Here is a 25,199-nt window from a genome sequence, read left to right as displayed (position 1 = left end):
AAGTAGCCTTGTGGTCTTCATTTAATGTTAGGCATAAGGTTAGCATTGTGGTTAAGATTATTTAAAAATATTTTAAGAAGATCAATTGTAGAAATGGGCTGGGTCTAGCCATAATTAGGACTTTGTCGCTGTGTTAACTAGTGACGACCGGTGGTGTCCTCATGCTAGCGATTGTTTTGAACTTACAGAAGCAACTGCAAATCGGAGTTGCCTAGGTGTGACCACTTGGTAAGGTAATTCCTAATTCCCATATTTACTGCATCTACAAGATGATTTTTAATTTTTTATTATTATTTTTCCAATGAAGTACGCGTTCATTTAATGAATGAGTATGTTCACGAGCTGGCTATTTGACAGGCAGGCACAAGCGCACTCATATTTAAGCTAACGTTAGCTAGCATTAGCCAACTGGTTAATTTTGCTTGTCAACTATACTGAACAAAAATATAAACGCAACAATTTCAAAGATTTTGCTGAGTTACAGTTCATTTAAGGGAATCAGTCAATTGAAATAAATAAATTAGGCCTAATCTATACATTTCACATGACCGGGCAGGGGCGCAGCCATGTGTGCGTGCGTCTACAGTGGTTTGCGAAAGTATTCACCACCTTGGCATTTTTCCTATTTTGTTGTTTTACAATCCGGAATTATTATTTTTGGGGGGGTGGGGGGGAATTAGATTTACACAACATGTATACAACTTTGAAGATGCAAAATATTTTTTGTGATACAAACAAGAAATAAGACAAAAATAGATCATTTGAGCGTGCATGACTATTCACCTCCCAAAGTCAATAGAGCCACCTTTTGTTAGAGCCACCTTTCGAAAGAATTATAGCTGCATAGCTCTTGGGGTATGTCTCTATAAGCTTGGCAGATGCAGCCACTGGGATTTTTGCCCGTTCTTGAAGGCAAAACTGCTCCAACTCCTTCAAGTTGGATGGGTTCCACTGGTGTACAGCAATCTTTAAGTCATACCACAGATTCTGAACTGGATTGAGGTCTAGGCTTTGGCAAGGCCATTTAAATGTTTCCCCTTAAACCACTCTAGTGTTGCTTTAGCAGTATGCTTAGGGTCATTGTCCTACTGGAAGGTTAACCTCCGTCCCAGTTTCAAAACTCTTGAAGACTGAAACAGGTTTTCCTCAAGAATTTGCCTGTAGTGCCATCCATTATTCTTTAAATTCTGACCAGTTTCCCAGTCCCTGCCGATGGAAAAACGCCTCCACAGCATGATGCTACACTGTGGGGATGTTGTTCTCGGGGTGATGAGGTCTTGGGTTTGCGCCAGATATAGCATTTTCCTTGATGACCAAAAAGCTCAATTTTAGTCTCATCTGACCAGAGTACCTTCTTCCATATGTTTGGGGAGTCTTCCACATGCCTTTTGGCAAACACAATGTGTTTGCTTATTTTTATCTTTAAGCAATACCTTTTTTTCTGGCCACTTCAGTAAAGCACAGCTCTGTGGAGTGTACGGCTTAAAGTGGTACTATGGACAGATACTCTAATCTCTTATGGATTTGATGGTGCTCTGTGGGATGTTCAAAGTTTCTGTTATTTTTTTATAACCAAACCCTTATCTGTACTTCTCCACAACTTTGTCCTCGACCTGTTTGGAGAGCTCCTTGGTCTTCATGGTGCTGCTGGCTTGGTGGTGTTGCAGACTCTGGGGCCTTTCAGAACAGGTGTATATATATTGAGATCATGTGACAGATCATTTGACACTTAGATTGCACACAGGTGGACTTTAACTAATTATGTGACTTATGAAGGTAATTTGTTGCACTAGATCTTATTTAGGGGCTTCATAGTAAAGGGGTGAATACATATGCACGCACCACTTTTACATTTGTAGAATTCTTTTTAACAGTTTATTTTATTTTTCATTTCACCAATTTGGACTATTTGGTGTATGTCCATTACATAAAATCCAAATAGAAATCTTTTTAAATTACAGGTTCAATGCAACAAAATAGGAAAAATGCAAAGAGGGATGAATACTTTCGCACTGCGCTGTGGGGTTATGTTGCTTCACAGTCCCCGCTGTTCCTTAAGGTGTATTTTTATCAGGGTTTTAAAATATCTAATTTTACTGCTTGCATCGATTACTTGATGTGGAATAGAGTTCCATGTAGTCATGGCTCTATGTAGTACTGTGCGCCTCCCATAGTCTGTTCTGGATTTGGGGACTGTGAAGAGACCTCTTGTTGGGGTATGCATGGGTTTCCATGCAGTAGTTCAAACAGACAGCTCGGTCCATTCAACATGTCAATACCTCTCATAAATAGAAGTAGTTAAGAAGTCGATCTCTCCTCCACTTTGAGCTAGGAGAGATTGACATGCATATTATTGATGTTAGCTGTCTGTGTACATCCAAGGGCCTGTTGTGCTGCCCTGTTCTGAGCCAATTGCAATTTTCCTAAGTCCCTTTTTGTGACACCCGACCACACGACTGAACAGTAGTCCGGGTGCGACAAAACGAGGGCCTGTAGGACCTGCCTTGTGGATAGTGCTGTAAAGAAGGTAGAGCAATGCTTTATTATGGACAGACTTCTCCCCATCTTAGCTATTGTTGTATCAATATGTTTTGACCATGACAGTTTACAATCCAGGGTTACTCCAAGCAGTTTAGTCACCTCAACTTGCTCAATTTCCACATGATTTATTACACGATTCAGTTGAGGTTTAGTGAAAGATTTGTCACAAATACAATGCTTTTAGTTTTAGAAATATTTAGGACCAACGTATTCCTTGCCACCCACTCTGAAACTAACTGCAGCTCTTTGTTAAGTGTTGCAGTCATTTCAGTAACTGTAGTAGCTGATGTGTATTGTGTTTAGTCATTCGCATACATGGACATACTGGCTTTACTCAAAGACAGTGGCATGTCATTAGTAAAGATTGGAAAAAAGGTAAGGGGCCGAGACAGCTGCCCTGAGGAACTCCTGATTCTACCTGGATCATGTTTGAGAGGCTTCCATTAAAGAACAACCTATGTGTTCTGTTAGACAGGTTATGATCGACAATGGCAAAAGCCGCAATGAAGTCAAACCCCACAATCCTTTTTATCATCAATTTCTCTCTGCCAATCATCAGTCATTTGTGCAAGTGCTTGTTGAATGTCCTTTCCTATAAGCGTGCTGAAAGTATTTTGTCAATTTGTTTACTGTAAAATAGCATTGTAACTGGTCAAACACAATGTTTTCAAAACATTTACTATGGGTTGGTAACAGGCTGGTTGGTCGACTATTTGAGCCGGTAAAGGGTGCTTTACTATTCTTTGGTAGCGGAAGGACTTTTGCTTCCCTCCAGGCCTGGGGGCACACACTTTCTAGTACAGTGGTTTCTCCTTTTAAAGTTGCGAGCTTGCACCGTGGGACTTAGAGGGTCCCAGCGTCACAGCTTCATTGCTCCAGACCACCACAAGGGGAGTTAGAGCACTCATTATGCATTTGGGTCCCACGGTTTTATATGACCAATCATATCGAGTGGTTCCAATGATACATTTTGACACGAGCCACCCGTCCCTGGGTGAAGATGGCTGACAAAATGTACAATTGAAGGAATATGTCAGTTAATGTAGAGACAAACGTTTGTGCATATTGTTTTTGTCATAAAGTTAATTTACGAAAATCGCTATTTAGCAAGTTCTCTGACTAGCTAACATTAGCCAGCTAGCTAGTGTTGGGAGAATTAATTTGTAATTCTTGTTGTTTGTTTTAGCGACTCCTGAGAAAACCAGCAAACCAGGCTGTCGTCTTGTCAAACAGTGGATGTAAATAATCTAGCTAGCCAAAGCAGTTACTGCAAATTGAATGTACAATTGTGTAAACTTGCCTTGCAATGCAGCTGAAGTAACATAGCTAACTATTTATTTGCTTATTGTGTAGTGGAGGATAAAAATAACTATGCCTACAGCATGTAGCCAATCTGTGTATGGACTAGAGGTCGACCGATTATGATTTTTCAATGCTGTTACCGATTTATTGGAGGACCAAAAAAAGCTGCTACCGATTAATCGGCCTATTATTTATTTATTTATTTATTTATTTATTTATTTGTAATAATAACAATTACAACAATACTGAATTAACACTTATTTTAACTCAATAAAATACATAAATAAAATCAATTTAGTTTCAAATAAATAATGAAACATGTTCAATTTGGTTTAAATTAATAAAAAAGTGTTGGAGAAGAACGTAAAAGTGCAATATGTGCCATGTAAAAAAGCTAACGTTTAAGTTCCTTGCTCAGAACATGAGAACATATGAAAGCTGGTGGTTCCTTTTAACATGAGTCTTATTCCCAGTTAAGAAGTTTTAGGTTGTAGTTACAGTGCCTTGCGAAAGTATTCGGCCCCCTTGAACTTTGCAACCTTTTGCCACATTTCAGGCTTCAAACATAAAGATATAAAACTGTAGTTTTTTTTGTGAAGAATCAACAACAAGTGGGACACAATCATGAAGTGGAACGACATTTATTGGATATTTCAAACTTTTTTAACAAATAAAAAAATAAAAAATTGGGCGTGCAAAATTATTCAGCCCCTTTACTTTCATTGCAGCAAACTCTCTCCAGAAGTTCAGTGAGCATCTCTGAATGATCCAATGTTGACCTAAATGACTAATGATGATAAATACAATCCACCTGTGTGTAATCAAGTCTCCGTATAAATGCACCTGCACTGTGATAGTCTCAGAGGTCCGTTAAAAGCGCAGAGAGCATCATGAAGAACAAGGAACACACCAGGCAGGTCCGAGATACTGTTGTGAAGACGTTTAAAGCCGGATTTGGATACAAAAGATTTCCCAAGCTTTAAACATCCCAAGGAGCACTGTGCAAGCGATAATATTGAAATGAAAGGAGTATCAGACCACTGCAAATCTACCAAGACCTGGCCGTCCCTCTAAACTTTCAGCTCATACAAGGAGAAGACTGATCAGAGATGCAGCCAAGAGGCCCATGATCACTCTGGATGAACTGCAGAGATCTACAGCTGAGGTGGGAGACTCTGTCCATAGGACAACAATCAGTCGTATATTGCACAAATCTGGCCTTTATGGAAGAGTGGCAAGAAGAAAGTCATTTCTTAAAGATATCCATAAAAAGTGTTGTTTAAAGTTTGCCACAAGCCACCTGGGAGACACACCAAACATGTGGAAGAAGGTGCTCTGGTCAGATGAAACCAAAATTGAACTTTTTGGCAACAATGCAAAACGTTATGTTTGGCGTAAAAGCAACACAGCTCATCACCCTGAACACACCATCCCCACTGTCAAACATGGTGGTGGCAGCATCATGGTTTGGGCCTGCTTTTCTTCAGCAGGGACAGGGAAGATGGTTAAAATTGATGGGAAGATGGATGGAGCCAAATACAGGACCATTCTGGAAGAACCTGATGGAGTCTGCAAAAGACCTGAGACTGGGACGGAGATTTGTCTTCCAACAAGACAATGATCCAAAACATAAAGCAAAATCTACAATGGAATGGTTCAAAAATAAACATATCCAGGTGTTAGAATGGCCAAGTCAAAGTCCATACCTGAATCCAATCGAGAATCTGTGGAAAGAACTGAAAACTGCTGTTCAAATGCTCTCCATCCAACCTCACTGAGCTCGAGCTGTTTTGCAAGGAGGAATGGGAAAGAATTTCAGTCTCTCGATGTGCAAAACTGATAGAGACATACCCCAAGCGACTTACAGCTGTAATTGCAGCAAAAGGTGGCGCTACAAAGTATTAACTTAAGGGGGCTGAATAATTTTGCACGCCCACATTTTCAGTTTTTGATTTGTTAAAAAAGTTTGAAATATCCAATAAATGTCGTTCCACTTAATGATTGTGTCCCACTTGTTGTTGATTCTTCACAAAAAAAAATACAGTTTTATATCTTTATGTTTGAAGCCTGAAATGTGGCAAAAGGGGGGCGAATACCTTCGCAAGGCACTGTATTATAGGACTATTTCTCTCTATACCATTTCTATTTCATTTACCTTTGACTATTGGATGTTCTTATAGGCACTATAGTATTGCCAGCCTTATCTCGGGAGTTGATAGGCTTGAAGTCATAAACAGCGCTGTGCTTCAAGCATTGCGAAGAGCTGCTGGCAAACGCAGGAAAGTGCTGTTTGAATGAATGCTTACGAGTCTGCTGCTGCCTACAACTGCTTAGTCAGACTGCTCTATCAAATATCATATCATAGACTTAATTATAATACACTGCTCAAAAAAATAAAGGGAACACTAAAATAACACATCCTAGATCTGAATTAATGAAATATTCTTATTAAATACTTTTTTCTTAACATAGTTCAATGTGCTGACAACAAAATCACACATTATCAATGGAAATCAAATTTATCAACCCATGGAGGACTGGATTTGGAGTCACACTCAAAATTAAAGTGGAAAACCACACTACAGGCTGATCCAACTTTGATGTAATGTCCTTAAAACAAGTCCAAATGAGGCTCAGTAGTGTGTGTGGCCTCCATGTGCCTGTATGACCTCCCTACAACGCCTGGGCATGCTCCTGATGAGGTGGCGGATGGTCTCCTGAGGATCTCCTCTCAGACCTGGACTAAAGCATCCGCCCACTCCTGGACAGTCTGTGGTGCAACGTGGCATTCGTGGATGGAGCGAGACATGATGTCCCAGATGTGCTCAATTGGATTCAGGTCTGGGGAACGAGCGGGCCAGTCCATAGCATCAATGCCTTCCTCTTGCAGGAACTGCTGACACACTCCAGCCACATGAGGTCTAGCATTGTCTTGCATTAGGAGGAACCCAGGGCCAACCGCACCAGCATATGGTCTCACAAGGGGTCTGAGGATCTCATCTCGGTACCTAATGGTAGTCAGGCTACCTCTGGCGAGAACATGGAGGGCTGTGCGGCTCCCCAAAGAAATGCCACCCCACACCATGACTGACCCACCGCCAAACCGGTCATGCTGGAGGATGTTGCAGGCAGCAGAACGTCCTCCACGGCGTCTCCAGACTGTCACGTCTGTCACATGTGCTCAGTGTGAACCTGCTTTCATCTGTGAAGAGCACAGGGTGCCAGTGGCGAATTTACCAGTCTTGGTGTTCTCTGGCAAATGCCAAACGTCCTGCACGGTGTTGGGCTGTAAGCACAATCCCCACCTGTGGACGTCGGGCCCTCATACCACCCCCATGGAGTCTGTTTCTGACCGTTTGAGCAGACACATGCACATTTGTGGCCTGCTGGTGGTCATTTTGCAGGGCTCTAGCAGTGCTCCTCCTGCTCCTCCTTGCACAAAGGCGGAGGTAGCGGTCCTGCTGCTGGGTTGTTGCCCTCCTACTGAGAAGTGGTCTGTGGTCACCACCTGCAGAACCACTCCTTTATTGGGGGTGTCTTGCTAATTGCCTATAATTTCCACCTGTTGTCTATTCCATTTGCACAACAGCATGTGAAATGTATTGTCAATCAGTGTATTGTCAATCAGTGTTGCTTCCTAAGTGGCCAGTTTGATTTCACAGAAGTGTGATTGACTTGGAGTTACATTGTGTTGTTTAAGTGTTCCCTTGACTTTTTTGAGCAGTGTATAATAAACACAGAAATACGAGCCTTCAGTCATTAATATGGTCACTTATGTCATAATTATGTAAAATTCTGGCAAATTCATTAGTCTTTGTCTTCACACAGTTCGCAAAGAGCCAGGCGGCCCAAACTGCTGCATATACCTTGACTCTGCTTGCACAGAACGCAAGAGAAGTGACACAATTTCCCTAGTTAATATTGCCTGCTAACATGAATTTCTTTAACTAAATATGCAGGTATAAAAAAATATACTTGTGAATTGATTTTAAGAAAGGCATTGATGTTTATGGTTAGGTACATTGGTGCAACGACAGTGCTTTTTTTCGCAAATACGCTTGTTAAATCATCACCCGTTTGGCGAAGTAGGCTGTGATTCGATTAATTAACAGGCACCGCATGGATTAAATGCAACGCAGGACAAGCTAGTTTAACTGGTAATATCATCAACCATGTATAGTTAACTAGGGATTATGTTAAGATTGATTGTTTTTTATAAGCTAAGTTTGATGCTAGCTAGAAACGTACGTTGCCTCCTTTCTGCACTCACGTAACAGGTGGTCAGCCTGTCACGCAGTCTCCTCGTGGAGTGCAATGAAATCGGACATAATTGGCACCCCAAAATGCCGATTACCGATTGTTATGAAAACTTGAAATCGGTCGACTTCTAGTATGGACACTAATAGGTTCTGAACTAATATTCATACCAAACATATCTATGAACCTCAGCTATCATAGTTGTTGGAACAACTTCAAGTCTGAATGGCATTAATGAAGCCTATGTGTAACCGGTGTGAAATGGCTAGCTAGTTAGCGGGGTGTGCGCTAATAGCGTTTCAACCGGGACGTCACTCACTCTGAGTCCTTGAAGTAGTTGTTCCCCTTGTTCCCCAAAAGCCGCGGACTTTGTCGCTGTGTTAACTAGTGACGACCGGTGGTGTCCTCATGCTAGCGATTGTTTTGAACTTACAGAAGCAACTGCAAATCGGAGTTGCCTAGGTGTGACCACTTGGTAAGGTAATTCCTAATTCCCATATTTACTGCATCTACAAGATGATTTTTAATTTTTTATTATTATTTTTCCAATGAAGTACGCGTTCATTTAATGAATGAGTATGTTCACGAGCTGGCTATTTGACAGGCAGGCACAAGCGCACTCATATTTAAGCTAACGTTAGCTAGCATTAGCCAACTGGTTAATTTTGCTTGTCAACTATACTGAACAAAAATATAAACGCAACAATTTCAAAGATTTTGCTGAGTTACAGTTCATTTAAGGGAATCAGTCAATTGAAATAAATAAATTAGGCCTAATCTATACATTTCACATGACCGGGCAGGGGCGCAGCCATGTGTGCGTGCGTCTACAGTGGTTTGCGAAAGTATTCACCACCTTGGCATTTTTCCTATTTTGTTGTTTTACAATCCGGAATTATTATTTTTGGGGGTGGGGGGAATTAGATTTACACAACATGTATACAACTTTGAAGATGCAAAATATTTTTGTGATACAAACAAGAAATAAGACAAAAATAGATCATTTGAGCGTGCATGACTATTCACCCCCAAAGTCAATAGAGCCACCTTTTGTTAGAGCCACCTTTCGAAAGAATTATAGCTGCATAGCTCTTGGGGTATGTCTCTATAAGCTTGGCAGATGCAGCCACTGGGATTTTTGCCCGTTCTTGAAGGCAAAACTGCTCCAACTCCTTCAAGTTGGATGGGTTCCACTGGTGTACAGCAATCTTTAAGTCATACCACAGATTCTGAACTGGATTGAGGTCTAGGCTTTGGCAAGGCCATTTAAATGTTTCCCCTTAAACCACTCTAGTGTTGCTTTAGCAGTATGCTTAGGGTCATTGTCCTACTGGAAGGTTAACCTCCGTCCCAGTTTCAAAACTCTTGAAGACTGAAACAGGTTTTCCTCAAGAATTTGCCTGTAGTGCCATCCATTATTCTTTAAATTCTGACCAGTTTCCCAGTCCCTGCCGATGGAAAAACGCCTCCACAGCATGATGCTACACTGTGGGGATGTTGTTCTCGGGGTGATGAGGTCTTGGGTTTGCGCCAGATATAGCATTTTCCTTGATGACCAAAAAGCTCAATTTTAGTCTCATCTGACCAGAGTACCTTCTTCCATATGTTTGGGGAGTCTTCCACATGCCTTTTGGCAAACACAATGTGTTTGCTTATTTTTATCTTTAAGCAATACCTTTTTTTCTGGCCACTTCAGTAAAGCACAGCTCTGTGGAGTGTACGGCTTAAAGTGGTACTATGGACAGATACTCTAATCTCTTATGGATTTGATGGTGCTCTGTGGGATGTTCAAAGTTTCTGTTATTTTTTTATAACCAAACCCTTATCTGTACTTCTCCACAACTTTGTCCTCGACCTGTTTGGAGAGCTCCTTGGTCTTCATGGTGCTGCTGGCTTGGTGGTGTTGCAGACTCTGGGGCCTTTCAGAACAGGTGTATATATATTGAGATCATGTGACAGATCATTTGACACTTAGATTGCACACAGGTGGACTTTAACTAATTATGTGACTTATGAAGGTAATTTGTTGCACTAGATCTTATTTAGGGGCTTCATAGTAAAGGGGGTGAATACATATGCACGCACCACTTTTACATTTGTAGAATTCTTTTTAACAGTTTATTTTATTTTTTCATTTCACCAATTTGGACTATTTGGTGTATGTCCATTACATAAAATCCAAATAGAAATCTTTTTAAATTACAGGTTCAATGCAACAAAATAGGAAAAATGCAAAGAGGGATGAATACTTTCGCACTGCGCTGTGGGGTTATGTTGCTTCACAGTCCCCGCTGTTCCTTAAGGTGTATTTTTATCAGGGTTTTAAAATATCTAATTTTACTGCTTGCATCGATTACTTGATGTGGAATAGAGTTCCATGTAGTCATGGCTCTATGTAGTACTGTGCGCCTCCCATAGTCTGTTCTGGATTTGGGGACTGTGAAGAGACCTCTTGTTGGGGTATGCATGGGTTTCCATGCAGTAGTTCAAACAGACAGCTCGGTCCATTCAACATGTCAATACCTCTCATAAATAGAAGTAGTTAAGAAGTCGATCTCTCCTCCACTTTGAGCTAGGAGAGATTGACATGCATATTATTGATGTTAGCTGTCTGTGTACATCCAAGGGCCTGTTGTGCTGCCCTGTTCTGAGCCAATTGCAATTTTCCTAAGTCCCTTTTTGTGACACCCGACCACACGACTGAACAGTAGTCCGGGTGCGACAAAACGAGGGCCTGTAGGACCTGCCTTGTGGATAGTGCTGTAAAGAAGGTAGAGCAATGCTTTATTATGGACAGACTTCTCCCCATCTTAGCTATTGTTGTATCAATATGTTTTGACCATGACAGTTTACAATCCAGGGTTACTCCAAGCAGTTTAGTCACCTCAACTTGCTCAATTTCCACATGATTTATTACACGATTCAGTTGAGGTTTAGTGAAAGATTTGTCACAAATACAATGCTTTTAGTTTTAGAAATATTTAGGACCAACGTATTCCTTGCCACCCACTCTGAAACTAACTGCAGCTCTTTGTTAAGTGTTGCAGTCATTTCAGTAACTGTAGTAGCTGATGTGTATTGTGTTTAGTCATTCGCATACATGGACATACTGGCTTTACTCAAAGACAGTGGCATGTCATTAGTAAAGATTGGAAAAAAGGTAAGGGGCCGAGACAGCTGCCCTGAGGAACTCCTGATTCTACCTGGATCATGTTTGAGAGGCTTCCATTAAAGAACAACCTATGTGTTCTGTTAGACAGGTTATGATCGACAATGGCAAAAGCCGCAATGAAGTCAAACCCCACAATCCTTTTTATCATCAATTTCTCTCTGCCAATCATCAGTCATTTGTGCAAGTGCTTGTTGAATGTCCTTTCCTATAAGCGTGCTGAAAGTATTTTGTCAATTTGTTTACTGTAAAATAGCATTGTAACTGGTCAAACACAATGTTTTCAAAACATTTACTATGGGTTGGTAACAGGCTGGTTGGTCGACTATTTGAGCCGGTAAAGGGTGCTTTACTATTCTTTGGTAGCGGAAGGACTTTTGCTTCCCTCCAGGCCTGGGGGCACACACTTTCTAGTACAGTGGTTTCTCCTTTTAAAGTTGCGAGCTTGCACCGTGGGACTTAGAGGGTCCCAGCGTCACAGCTTCATTGCTCCAGACCACCACAAGGGGGAGTTAGAGCACTCATTATGCATTTGGGTCCCAAGGTTTTATATGACCAATCATATCGAGTGGTTCCAATGATACATTTTGACACGAGCCACCCGTCCCTGGGTGAAGATGGCTGACAAAATGTACAATTGAGAGGAATATGTCAGTTAATGTAGAGACAAACGTTTGTGCATATTGTTTTTGTCATAAAGTTAATTTACGAAAATCGCTATTTAGCAAGTTCTCTGACTAGCTAACATTAGCCAGCTAGCTAGTGTTGGGAGAATTAATTTGTAATTCTTGTTGTTTGTTTTAGCGACTCCTGAGAAAACCAGCAAACCAGGCTGTCGTCTTGTCAAACAGTGGATGTAAATAATCTAGCTAGCCAAAGCAGTTACTGCAAATTGAATGTACAATTGTGTAAACTTGCCTTGCAATGCAGCTGAAGTAACATAGCTAACTATTTATTTGCTTATTGTGTAGTGGAGGATAAAAATAACTATGCCTACAGCATGTAGCCAATCTGTGTATGGACTAGAGGTCGACCGATTATGATTTTTCAATGCTGTTACCGATTTATTGGAGGACCAAAAAAGCTGCTACCGATTAATCGGCCTATTATTTATTTATTTATTTATTTATTTGTAATAATAACAATTACAACAATACTGAATTAACACTTATTTTAACTCAATAAAATACATAAATAAAATCAATTTAGTTTCAAATAAATAATGAAACATGTTCAATTTGGTTTAAATTAATAAAAAAGTGTTGGAGAAGAACGTAAAAGTGCAATATGTGCCATGTAAAAAAGCTAACGTTTAAGTTCCTTGCTCAGAACATGAGAACATATGAAAGCTGGTGGTTCCTTTTAACATGAGTCTTATTCCCAGTTAAGAAGTTTTAGGTTGTAGTTACAGTGCCTTGCGAAAGTATTCGGCCCCCTTGAACTTTGCAACCTTTTGCCACATTTCAGGCTTCAAACATAAAGATATAAAACTGTAGTTTTTTTTGTGAAGAATCAACAACAAGTGGGACACAATCATGAAGTGGAACGACATTTATTGGATATTTCAAACTTTTTAACAAATCAAAAAATAAAAAATTGGGCGTGCAAAATTATTCAGCCCCTTTACTTTCATTGCAGCAAACTCTCTCCAGAAGTTCAGTGAGCATCTCTGAATGATCCAATGTTGACCTAAATGACTAATGATGATAAATACAATCCACCTGTGTGTAATCAAGTCTCCGTATAAATGCACCTGCACTGTGATAGTCTCAGAGGTCCGTTAAAAGCGCAGAGAGCATCATGAAGAACAAGGAACACACCAGGCAGGTCCGAGATACTGTTGTGAAGACGTTTAAAGCCGGATTTGGATACAAAAAGATTTCCCAAGCTTTAAACATCCCAAGGAGCACTGTGCAAGCGATAATATTGAAATGAAAGGAGTATCAGACCACTGCAAATCTACCAAGACCTGGCCGTCCCTCTAAACTTTCAGCTCATACAAGGAGAAGACTGATCAGAGATGCAGCCAAGAGGCCCATGATCACTCTGGATGAACTGCAGAGATCTACAGCTGAGGTGGGAGACTCTGTCCATAGGACAACAATCAGTCGTATATTGCACAAATCTGGCCTTTATGGAAGAGTGGCAAGAAGAAAGTCATTTCTTAAAGATATCCATAAAAAGTGTTGTTTAAAGTTTGCCACAAGCCACCTGGGAGACACACCAAACATGTGGAAGAAGGTGCTCTGGTCAGATGAAACCAAAATTGAACTTTTTGGCAACAATGCAAAACGTTATGTTTGGCGTAAAAGCAACACAGCTCATCACCCTGAACACACCATCCCCACTGTCAAACATGGTGGTGGCAGCATCATGGTTTGGGCCTGCTTTTCTTCAGCAGGGACAGGGAAGATGGTTAAAATTGATGGGAAGATGGATGGAGCCAAATACAGGACCATTCTGGAAGAACCTGATGGAGTCTGCAAAAGACCTGAGACTGGGACGGAGATTTGTCTTCCAACAAGACAATGATCCAAAACATAAAGCAAAATCTACAATGGAATGGTTCAAAAATAAACATATCCAGGTGTTAGAATGGCCAAGTCAAAGTCCATACCTGAATCCAATCGAGAATCTGTGGAAAGAACTGAAAACTGCTGTTCAAATGCTCTCCATCCAACCTCACTGAGCTCGAGCTGTTTTGCAAGGAGGAATGGGAAAGAATTTCAGTCTCTCGATGTGCAAAACTGATAGAGACATACCCCAAGCGACTTACAGCTGTAATTGCAGCAAAAGGTGGCGCTACAAAGTATTAACTTAAGGGGGCTGAATAATTTTGCACGCCCACATTTTCAGTTTTTGATTTGTTAAAAAAGTTTGAAATATCCAATAAATGTCGTTCCACTTAATGATTGTGTCCCACTTGTTGTTGATTCTTCACAAAAAAAAAATACAGTTTTATATCTTTATGTTTGAAGCCTGAAATGTGGCAAAAGGGGGGCGAATACCTTCGCAAGGCACTGTATTATAGGACTATTTCTCTCTATACCATTTCTATTTCATTTACCTTTGACTATTGGATGTTCTTATAGGCACTATAGTATTGCCAGCCTTATCTCGGGAGTTGATAGGCTTGAAGTCATAAACAGCGCTGTGCTTCAAGCATTGCGAAGAGCTGCTGGCAAACGCAGGAAAGTGCTGTTTGAATGAATGCTTACGAGTCTGCTGCTGCCTACAACTGCTTAGTCAGACTGCTCTATCAAATATCATATCATAGACTTAATTATAATACACTGCTCAAAAAAATAAAGGGAACACTAAAATAACACATCCTAGATCTGAATTAATGAAATATTCTTATTAAATACTTTTTTCTTAACATAGTTCAATGTGCTGACAACAAAATCACACATTATCAATGGAAATCAAATTTATCAACCCATGGAGGACTGGATTTGGAGTCACACTCAAAATTAAAGTGGAAAACCACACTACAGGCTGATCCAACTTTGATGTAATGTCCTTAAAACAAGTCCAAATGAGGCTCAGTAGTGTGTGTGGCCTCCATGTGCCTGTATGACCTCCCTACAACGCCTGGGCATGCTCCTGATGAGGTGGCGGATGGTCTCCTGAGGGATCTCCTCTCAGACCTGGACTAAAGCATCCGCCCACTCCTGGACAGTCTGTGGTGCAACGTGGCGTTCGTGGATGGAGCGAGACATGATGTCCCAGATGTGCTCAATTGGATTCAGGTCTGGGGAACGAGCGGGCCAGTCCATAGCATCAATGCCTTCCTCTTGCAGGAACTGCTGACACACTCCAGCCACATGAGGTCTAGCATTGTCTTGCATTAGGAGGAACCCAGGGCCAACCGCACCAGCATATGGTCTCACAAGGGGTCTGAGGATCTCATCTCGGTACCTAATGGTAGTCAGGCTACCTCTGGCGAGAACATGGAGGGCTGTGCGGCTCCCCAAAGAAATGCCACCCCACACCATGACTGACCCACCGCCAAACCGGTCATGCTGGAGGATGTTGCAGGCAGCAGAACGTCCTCCACGGCGTCTCCAGACTGTCACGTCTGTCACATGTGCTCAGTGTGAACCTGCTTTCATCTGTGAAGAGCACAGGGTGCCAGTGGCGAATTTACCAGTCTTGGTGTTCTCTGGCAAATGCCAAACGTCCTGCACGGTGTTGGGCTGTAAGCACAATCCCCACCTGTGGACGTCGGGCCCTCATACCACCCCCATGGAGTCTGTTTCTGACCGTTTGAGCAGACACATGCACATTTGTGGCCTGCTGGTGGTCATTTTGCAGGGCTCTAGCAGTGCTCCTCCTGCTCCTCCTTGCACAAAGGCGGAGGTAGCGGTCCTGCTGCTGGGTTGTTGCCCTCCTACTGAGAAGTGGTCTGTGGTCACCACCTGCAGAACCACTCCTTTATTGGGGGTGTCTTGCTAATTGCCTATAATTTCCACCTGTTGTCTATTCCATTTGCACAACAGCATGTGAAATGTATTGTCAATCAGTGTATTGTCAATCAGTGTTGCTTCCTAAGTGGCCAGTTTGATTTCACAGAAGTGTGATTGACTTGGAGTTACATTGTGTTGTTTAAGTGTTCCCTTGACTTTTTTGAGCAGTGTATAATAAACACAGAAATACGAGCCTTCAGTCATTAATATGGTCACTTATGTCATAATTATGTAAAATTCTGGCAAATTCATTAGTCTTTGTCTTCACACAGTTCGCAAAGAGCCAGGCGGCCCAAACTGCTGCATATACCTTGACTCTGCTTGCACAGAACGCAAGAGAAGTGACACAATTTCCCTAGTTAATATTGCCTGCTAACATGAATTTCTTTAACTAAATATGCAGGTATAAAAAAAATATACTTGTGAATTGATTTTAAGAAAGGCATTGATGTTTATGGTTAGGTACATTGGTGCAACGACAGTGCTTTTTTTTCGCAAATACGCTTGTTAAATCATCACCCGTTTGGCGAAGTAGGCTGTGATTCGATTAATTAACAGGCACCGCATGGATTAAATGCAACGCAGGACAAGCTAGTTTAACTGGTAATATCATCAACCATGTATAGTTAACTAGGGATTATGTTAAGATTGATTGTTTTTTATAAGCTAAGTTTGATGCTAGCTAGAAACGTACGTTGCCTCCTTTCTGCACTCACGTAACAGGTGGTCAGCCTGTCACGCAGTCTCCTCGTGGAGTGCAATGAAATCGGACATAATTGGCACCCCAAAATGCCGATTACGATTGTTATGAAAACTTGAAATCGGTCGACTTCTAGTATGGACACTAATAGGTTCTGAACTAATTCATACCAAACATATCTATGAACCTCAGCTATCATAGTTGTTGGAACAACTTCAAGTCTGAATGGCATTAATGAAGCCTATGTGTAACCGGTGTGAAATGGCTAGCTAGTTAGCGGGGTGTGCGCTAATAGCGTTTCAACCGGGGACGTCACTCACTCTGAGTCCTTGAAGTAGTTGTTCCCCTTGTTCCCCAAAAGCCGCGGTTTTTGTGGAGCGATGCGTAGCGATGCTTCGAGGGTGGCTGTTGTCGATGTGGGCAGAGGGTCCCTGGTTTGATCCCAGATAGGGGCGAGTAGAGGACGGAAGCTATACTGTTACATATGGATAGAGTAGAATTTAATAACTTTGTTGTGCCAAGGATGCAAGTCCTATATACATGTACTGTAGTTATTACCACCTATGAGATTCCCACATTGTAGCCTGTACAATGAGGCTGCAATGATCATGTACTCTTCCTTGGCAAATAAAGGTGCAGTTCAGGTATGAATCTCTGAGGCATTATTTTTCAGTCATATCAAACTCCATGATTTGAATGATGCTGTGTCTGCATGTATGTATTACAATTATACACTTCCACAGTGTTTACCGCTCATGGGATATCAATGATTTCACATTGTAACTATGCAATAGACTAGAAACATGATTGATTTGTAATTCATATATACAGAAAAATAACTATGCATATCGAACTCCATCTGCATTAATCTGAGGACACAGGATAGTATTTCAATAAGATATTTAATTTCAACCAGTGGAGAATGTGAAACGCTTTATTGAAAGAAGTTCATTATCCAGGTGTTATAAATACATTATAATTATGATAATTGGTATATTATAAATACAAGTTCAATCTGTACTTCAATGCACATATAAATTGAGGAAGAAAGACGAGGTGGGGAGAGAGGTGTAGAAGACAGAAAGGGAAAGAGTTAAGAACAGCGGTAGACAGCATATGATTCATGAATTACAGTGCTACCCTAATATTCTCTCAGTTCTTCACAATTGCGGTGTCTCCTAACCAGCCTTGGGCCCCCAGTTGGCCCGAAGGTTATTTTAAGAGCAGGTGAGGTGGCGATGATGGGACTGGCTTTCTCTCGCACATCAAAACATACCTGCAGACAAGTGACAGATGGATACAGAGAGAGCATGATTTAAGCTTTGTTTTTATATTCTAACATGGTCAGTCACTCGGACTACTACATCTCTGTCTGTATTTCAATGTAAAGCATTTCTTTAATAATATTCCTGTTGACCCGACCAAGTGACATCTCACCTATGATCATGCTGTGCCGTCTGTGTCAGACAGTTCAGATGCGGGAGGGGTTCACCAAAACAGCGGATAAAACCTAGAGGATTTAGGGAGAAGGGGGAGAGGGATGAAGTGAAGAAGAGAGACTGTTATTGTGTGTGTGTGTGTGTGTGTGTGTGTGTGTGTGTGTGTGTGTGTGTGTGTGTGTGTGTGGTCTCACCTGGTGTCCACACTGAGTGGCTACAGAGTACTTTATGCTGAAAAACAGACATGAAGACAAATAATAGGAGATAATGTCCATAGAAGATACTGTATGCGACGCAGACACCTATCTGAGTGTACCTGAAACATTTAAATATAGAGGGCTATGTGTCTCACCACTTGGTTATTACAAGGCTAACCCCCAGGGAAATCATGACCTGGCAGCAACAGATAGTCCAGTGAAAATGGCTATCTGTTGCTGTGTTTATGTGGTGTCAGCTGCTAATTTTCAGATTTACATCTTAAGGTTTTTTAAATTAATGCATGTGAGACAGGTTCCATGTACAACAAGACAGGCAGAGATGGAGAAAAAGAACACAGAGCAGTTATGGACACTTTGGCCAGCGATAAAGCTTCCACGGCCTGTTCCTCAGACAGTGAACATCTGGCAATATCTACATTTTCCACCTCTTGATCATCTCGCTCTCTGAAAGTAAAGAAAACAGCTAATTTTTTTATAGATATGAAAACAATAACTGAGATATGACTGTTCAGTCTAAAGCAGCAGATGTCAATTTTAGAATATATCAATACAGCCCAGTGCTGCTTCTCCTTTGTCGGAGAAAAGTTGCTTTCATAACAATTTATTTGTGATTGGAAAAAATAAGTTTTTTTGCTCTTGACAAAAATACACAAATGTACCTCCATAGCATATAACAATTTGCCTGTGAATAACCACACCTTCATACAAACGTGCTACTGTATGTAGAATTCTTGACGCACAACCGAAGATGCTGCCATATCCTGCCAGCACGCCCGCAAGCGAGCCACTCAGGAGCGCAATGATGACGCGTAAAAGAGGGAAAGCAATGAGATGGGAACAACAATTTGTTGCAAATTGGGGTGGGGGGCTAAATAATTGAACAATAGACTATTCAACCTTTTACTAAAGAATAGTCTAATAGCTGAGCTAGGTGTGAAACCCCCCTCCCCCTATCACAGACCAGATTTGCCCTAACGACCAAGGGGTAGCTTGCTACTCAATGTAATAAAGTAATGACTTTTCAAATAAGTTACCTTACACGTTATGTTTGCTGTCAATTTGTTAGCTACGCTGTCCTTACAAACCACATAGCATATTATTACAGCAGTATGTACCAGTATGTTAGCTAGCTACCTAACGTTAGTAGTTATACATCAAACTTAACAGTATACTAACTACAGGCTAACTAACTACCCAACGTTTATTGACTTGATTACTTTCGTTAATAAAATAAAGATAAATACTCTTTCAAAATGCAGATGTTGATTTAGTTATGGATCCATAACAAATTACTATGGGAATAAATATCACTGATTTACAGAAATATTGGAACAAAGTTGTCTCATGAAGGCAAAACAATTTAGAATCCTCCAATCCTGTAGCCTACTCCCGACAATCACGTTGTACAGGGCCATATTTACCATTCTACCCTAACGGAAACCCTCAGGGTTTCTTTTTTCTCTCTGAATGGAAACACCATAATATGAATCAAATTAATTAAGCCACATTTCTTAAAATCAATCCCATACTATGTTATTACAAAAAAGGTTTTACATTATCTTGTAATGCCAATAAAAAATACTATCAAATGCTTCTCAAAGATCCCCTCTGGTGGTCAAACTAGCAATATCTTGCAGTAACAGAAGAAATGGCTGAGAATGAAATGACGTGCCACAGAATGCTGCTGCAGCAGAACGCAGGGTGTGCCGCGGTATGACACAACATTTAAAGGAGGAACCACTGTAGACTTAAATTGAAAATATGGCAAATAGGAGTGGTAATATTGTTCGCTATAATCCTAATTTTCAGATACCGGTGGCTTGTAGACAACAGTTATTTCTTCACCTCTTCTACACTCACTTAAACAGAATTCAAAATTACAATGCTTGTCTTTCATACTTTGGTCAGATATACTTGGATTTGTAATGTCAGCGTTTGTTGCTGGCATGTCATGCCTATGTTTGCTAATCTTGCCAATGAAAAAATCATTAAAGTAGTTGGAAATATCAGCCGGTTTTGTGATGAATGAGCCATCTGATTCAATGAATGATGGAGCTGAGTTTGCTTTTTCCCCAGAATTTCATTTAAGGTGCTCCAAAACTTTTTACTATCATTCTTTGTCATTTATCTTGGTTTCATTGTGTAGTTTCTTCTTTTTATTCAGTTTATTTTAGATGATTTCTCAATTTGCAATATGTTTGCCAAACGTTTGTACAGCCAGGCTTATTTGCCATTCCTTTTGCCTCATCCCTCTCAACCATACCATTTTTCAATTTCTCATCAATCCACAGGGATTTAACAGGCATTTTCTTAATGGTTGCATGCTTATTGCATGCTTATCAGTTTTTCACAATTCCTGACATTTAATCCTAGTAAAAATTCTCTCTCTTACGTCAGTTAGGATCACCACTTTATTTTAAGAATGTGAAATGTCAGAATAATAGTACAGTGATTTATTTCAGCTTTTATTTCTTTCATCACATTCCCAGTGGGTCAGAAGTTTACATGCACTCAATTAGTATTTGGTAGCATTGCCTTTAAAATGTTTAACTTAGGTCAAATGTTTTGGGTAGCCTTCCACAAGCTTCCCACAATATGTTGGGTGATTTTGGCCCATTCCTCCTGACAGAGCTGGTGTAACTGAGTCAGGTTTGTAGGCCTCATTTTTCTATAGGATGAGGTCAGGGCTTTGTGATGGCCACTCCAATACCTTGACTTTGTTGTCCTTAAGCCATTTTCCACAACTTTGGAAGTATGCTTGGGGTCATTGTCCATTTGGAAGACCCATTTGCGACCAAGCTTTAACTTCCTGACTGATGTCTTGAGATGTTGCTTTAATATATCCACATACTCTTCCTTTCTCATGATGCCATCTATTTTGTGAAGTGCACCATTCCCTCCTGCAGCAAATCACCCCCACAACATGATGCTGCTACCCCAGTGCTTCACGGTTGGGATGGTGTTCTTCGACTTGCAAGCCTACCCATTTTGACTCCAAACATAACGATTGTCATTATGGCCAAACAGTTCTATTTTTGTATTGTCAGACAAGAGGACATTACTCCAAAAAGTACAATCTTTGTCCCCATGTGCAGTTCCTCCATTGAGTAAAAAAAAACTTGAGCTGTTACTATCGATAAGGTGTCTGATTCATCATTTTCACCTCGAATAGATAGAGGTTTCTTGTTGTGAGCGCTGAGGGAACTTTATGCACTTGGCCTGATGATTCCACATCTTTGTTGCATTCTTCACATATGATTTGGCCCAGTATCTGCAAATATACACAGCTTTTCCTTCTACATTAGCTGCAGTGAAATGTCTCCATACATCAGATAGAGACCCGTGGCGTTTTCCTATGAAGATTGGAAAAGTTAGATTAAACAACTCCTTTGTAAGATACATGTTTTACAATGAAACATGTATGGAAACAGGTGAATTAACACTCCTCAGTTAGCAGGCTCAAGCAAGCTAAAACCCACATGGTAGCAAAAACTAACTAGCAGAAATTGTTAACAAATGAGGAATTATTTAAACACACTTTGCTGTAGGCTACAATTTACTAGTTAACAAAAAAATCATGTATGTCCTATAAAATATATTCACCCCAGCCAGTATTGTAATCAAAACTAACCAGAAAGCATGTAGTCCTTGGCTCAGACAGTGTAGTAGTGTGGGCTCAATAGCATCTCATTAGTGTGCAAGATCTTGAGAGTGCACTGCACATGCATAGGGTTGCAATTCCATTGAATTGGGGATAGTTTAACCAAAATATGCCACAAGACCTAGAATTGCCTTAAATTTTTCGAAAAATGTCCGACCCTTTGCAACCCTACTCACCACTCATGGCTTTTAATAGCCATGTCTTGTGGATCTGACTCTTGGTTTGCGCTGTTAGAAGTTTGTGCCCGGCAGTATTGCCTTCAATGTCTAGTGTATCGTTTAGAAAATCAGTAAAGACTGCATATGGGTTAAGTAACTTTGATCCCTTTTAGGATTATTTAAAAATGGCACAATGCTAGAAGACTGTCAACTATATTCATTCCTTGTGTTTTAGCTGTGTTGCAGAGACCACCAGTTCTACAGTCATGCTGAACACACCGTTGGATAGACTGACGATGGACTGACCGGTCCTCTCCACCAGTCCCCTCCCCCTCCTCTGTATTTGTGCCTGCTGGATCCTGGTCAGTGGATCCTCGGGCGCTGTGCTTCATGGCGTCCAACGGTTGGGCTGGGAGACATTCCCTGTGGCGGTTCCTTTCGCCGTTTCGAAGCAGGCAGGAGCGTGTGGTGCTGGCACGCAGCGAGAGCATGCCGGGAGAACACGTGCTGAAGATCACCATCACAGAGACCACGATAATCGAGGCAGATTCAGGGGTGTGGAACTCTAAGTCGCTGGTCTACCTGGGCCTGTGGTATTTCTTCAGCTTCTGCACACTTTTCCTCAACAAGTACATCCTATCTCTGCTAGAGGGGGAGCCAAGCATGCTGGGTAAGGAACAGGCATCCATATATATATATATATATACACACATACACACACACACACACACACAATTTCAAATTGTCAATACTCCAATCAATAGAGGATAGTTGGTTGATTCTAATCAGTGTACTAAGGGCCTCGGGTAGATGACTCAATTCCTACATGTTGTTGAACCATGGTTTATTGGTTTTAACTGATTTGTAGGCGCTGTTCAAATGGTCTCCACCACCATCATAGGCTTTCTGAAGATGTATGTGCCTTGCTGCCTATACCAGCACAAGTCCAGGACTGAGTACCCCCCCAACTTCCTCATGATCATGCTGTTTGTGGGGCTCATGAGGTGGGTCTGTACTCTAATGACTCTATTTTCAGCTGCATTGTTGAAGTTATTTGGTTGGTTTGTTTCCTTTTGTTAAGTTGGACTAATACATAACTAGCTTTTATTTCCGTAATGGCTAATGTTAATTGATCAATGTTTATTTTGTGATCATTTGAGTGTTGTTTCCATAGTAGAAGTATCAGTGCTGCCAAAATGGTTGTTGAACTTAAATTGGCACTAAATGGGTATATTTTAGGGAAGTGAGATGCTGCACCTCAATATCAGCTCCTATCATTACAGGTAAACAGTTTGACAATCTGCAAAATTTAAACAGACTTTGTGTAGCAGAGGTTCAGGTTCAGAGTGGATGTAGTGTGTCATTGTCTTCTGGTCTGAATGCCACTGACCTGTTCCATTCTGTAGGTTCACCAGTGTGGTGCTGGGTCTGGTGAGCCTGAAGAATGTGGCCGTTTCCTTTGCCGAGACGGTGAAGAGCTCTGCGCCCATCTTCACTGTCATCATGTCAAGGCTGATCTTGGGGGAATACACAGGTAAAGGACATACACACAGTGAAGTGCCTGGCTGAGTTCCAATCCAGAAACCCCTTCACTATCCCCTTATATGCACCCTTCATTATGTTCTTAGGATTCTGTCAGGGTTTCATTCTGTAAACATTCCTTTCTCTAGTATCAAATTGTATTTGTCACATTTCGTAAACAATTGGTATAGACTAACAGTGAAATGCTTACTTACGGGCCCTTCCCAACAATGCAGAGAGAGAAATTAAAAAAGACAATAATACAAGGAATAAATACACAATGAGTAAGGATAACTTGGCTATATACACGAGGTACCAGTACCGAGTTGATGTTCAGGGGTACGAGGTAATAGAGGTAGATGCAGTGCATTTGACTTTTTCCACATTTTGTTACATTACAGCCTTATTATAAAATGGATTAAATAAAAAAAGCCTTATCAATTTACACACAATACCCCACAATGACAATGCGAAAACAGGTTTTAAGAAATGTTAGCAAATGTATTAAAAATAATAAACATACCTTATTTGCATAAGTATTCAGACCCTTTGCTATGAGACTTGAAATTGAGCTCCGGTGCATCCTGTTTCCATTGATCATCCTTGAGATGTTTCTACAACTTTATTGGAGTCCACCTGTGGTAAATTTAAATGGATTGGACATGAACTGGAAAGGCACACACCTGTCTATATAAGGTCCCACAGTTGACAGTGCATGTCAGAGCAAAAACCAAGCCATGAGGTCGAAGGAATTGTCTGTAGAGCTCCGGGACAGGATTGTGTTCAGGCACAGATCCGGGGAAGAGTACCACAAAATGCAGCATTGAAGGTGCCCAAGAACACAGTAGCCTCCATCATTCTTAAATGGAAGAAGTTTGGAACCACCAAGACTCTTCCTAGAGCTGGCCGCCCAGCCAAACTGAGCAATTGTGGGAGAAGGGCCTAGGTCAGGGAGGTGACCAAGAACTGGATGGTCACTCTGACAGCGCTCTAGAGTTTCTCTGTGGAGATAGAACCTTCCAGAAGGACAACCATCTCTGCAGCACTCCACCAATCAGGCCTTTATGTTAGAGTGGCCAGACAGAACCCAACCCCCTTTTAAAAGGCACACGACAGCCCACTTGGAGTTTGCCAAAAGGCACCTAAAGACTCTCACTCAGACCATGAGAAACAAGATTCTCTGGTATGATGAAACCAAGATTTAACTCTTTGGCCTGAATGCCAAGCAATACATCTGTAGGAAACCTGGCATCATCCCTACGGTGAAACATGGTGGTGTCAGCATCATGCTGTGGGGATGTTTTTCAGCAGCAGGGACTGGGAGACTAGTCAGGATCGAGGGAAAGATTAACGGAGCAACGCACAGAGCAGTCCTTGATGAAAACCTGCTCCACAGCGCTCAGGATCTCAGACTGAGGCAAAGGTTCACCTTCTAACAGGACAATGACCCTAAGAACACAGCCAAGACAACGCAGGAGTGGCTTTGGGTCAAGTCTCTGACTGTCCTTGAGTGGCCCAGCCAGAGCCTGGACTTAAACCCAATCTAACAATTCTGGAGAATTTTAAAGAGCCAACTTTGCAGGATTCGATCTTAGTCCGTTACTGATGCTTTCCCTGTTTAATGGCTCGTCGGAGGTCGTAACGGGATTTCTTAAAAGCGTCCAGATTAGTGTCCCACTCCTTGAAAGCGGCAGCTCTAGCCTTTAGCTCAGTGTGAATTCTGCCAGTAATCCATGGCTTTTGATTGGAATATGTATGTTCGGT

The 25,199-nt window shown here is 41.2% G+C and overlaps 1 protein-coding gene and 1 long non-coding RNA gene across 5 annotated transcripts in view; one reads left to right on the top strand and one right to left on the bottom strand.

The window, feature by feature from the left end:
• Positions 1-25,199, top strand: part of LOC118359800 (solute carrier family 35 member E2A-like) — a 42,185-nt gene continuing 16,986 nt past the window's right edge. The window contains exons 1-4 of one of the 4 annotated variants that reach the window (XM_035738560.2): positions 1-228; positions 22,150-22,584; positions 22,783-22,918; positions 23,321-23,448. In XM_035738560.2, the coding sequence (XP_035594453.1) occupies positions 22,305-22,584; positions 22,783-22,918; positions 23,321-23,448 (544 nt within the window). In that variant the 5' untranslated portion in view covers positions 1-228; positions 22,150-22,304. Of the gene's footprint in view, positions 234-8,464; positions 8,581-22,149; positions 22,585-22,782; positions 22,919-23,320; positions 23,449-25,199 lie in introns of those variants that run through there. The other 3 variants (XM_035738561.2, XM_052482167.1, XM_052482166.1) reach the window with 3 other exon arrangements.
• On the bottom strand, positions 17,357-23,412 carry LOC127912518 (uncharacterized). The gene is made up of 4 exons (XR_008083038.1): positions 23,305-23,412; positions 18,072-18,108; positions 17,876-17,948; positions 17,357-17,714 (listed from the first exon to the last, which is right to left on the bottom strand). It is a non-coding gene; the product is annotated as an uncharacterized LOC127912518 (long non-coding RNA).

Source organism: Oncorhynchus keta, chromosome 27, assembly GCF_023373465.1.
Source record: "Oncorhynchus keta strain PuntledgeMale-10-30-2019 chromosome 27, Oket_V2, whole genome shotgun sequence".
Lineage (NCBI taxonomy): Eukaryota > Metazoa > Chordata > Actinopteri > Salmoniformes > Salmonidae > Oncorhynchus > Oncorhynchus keta.
This window is presented reverse-complemented; position numbering and strand designations above follow the sequence as displayed.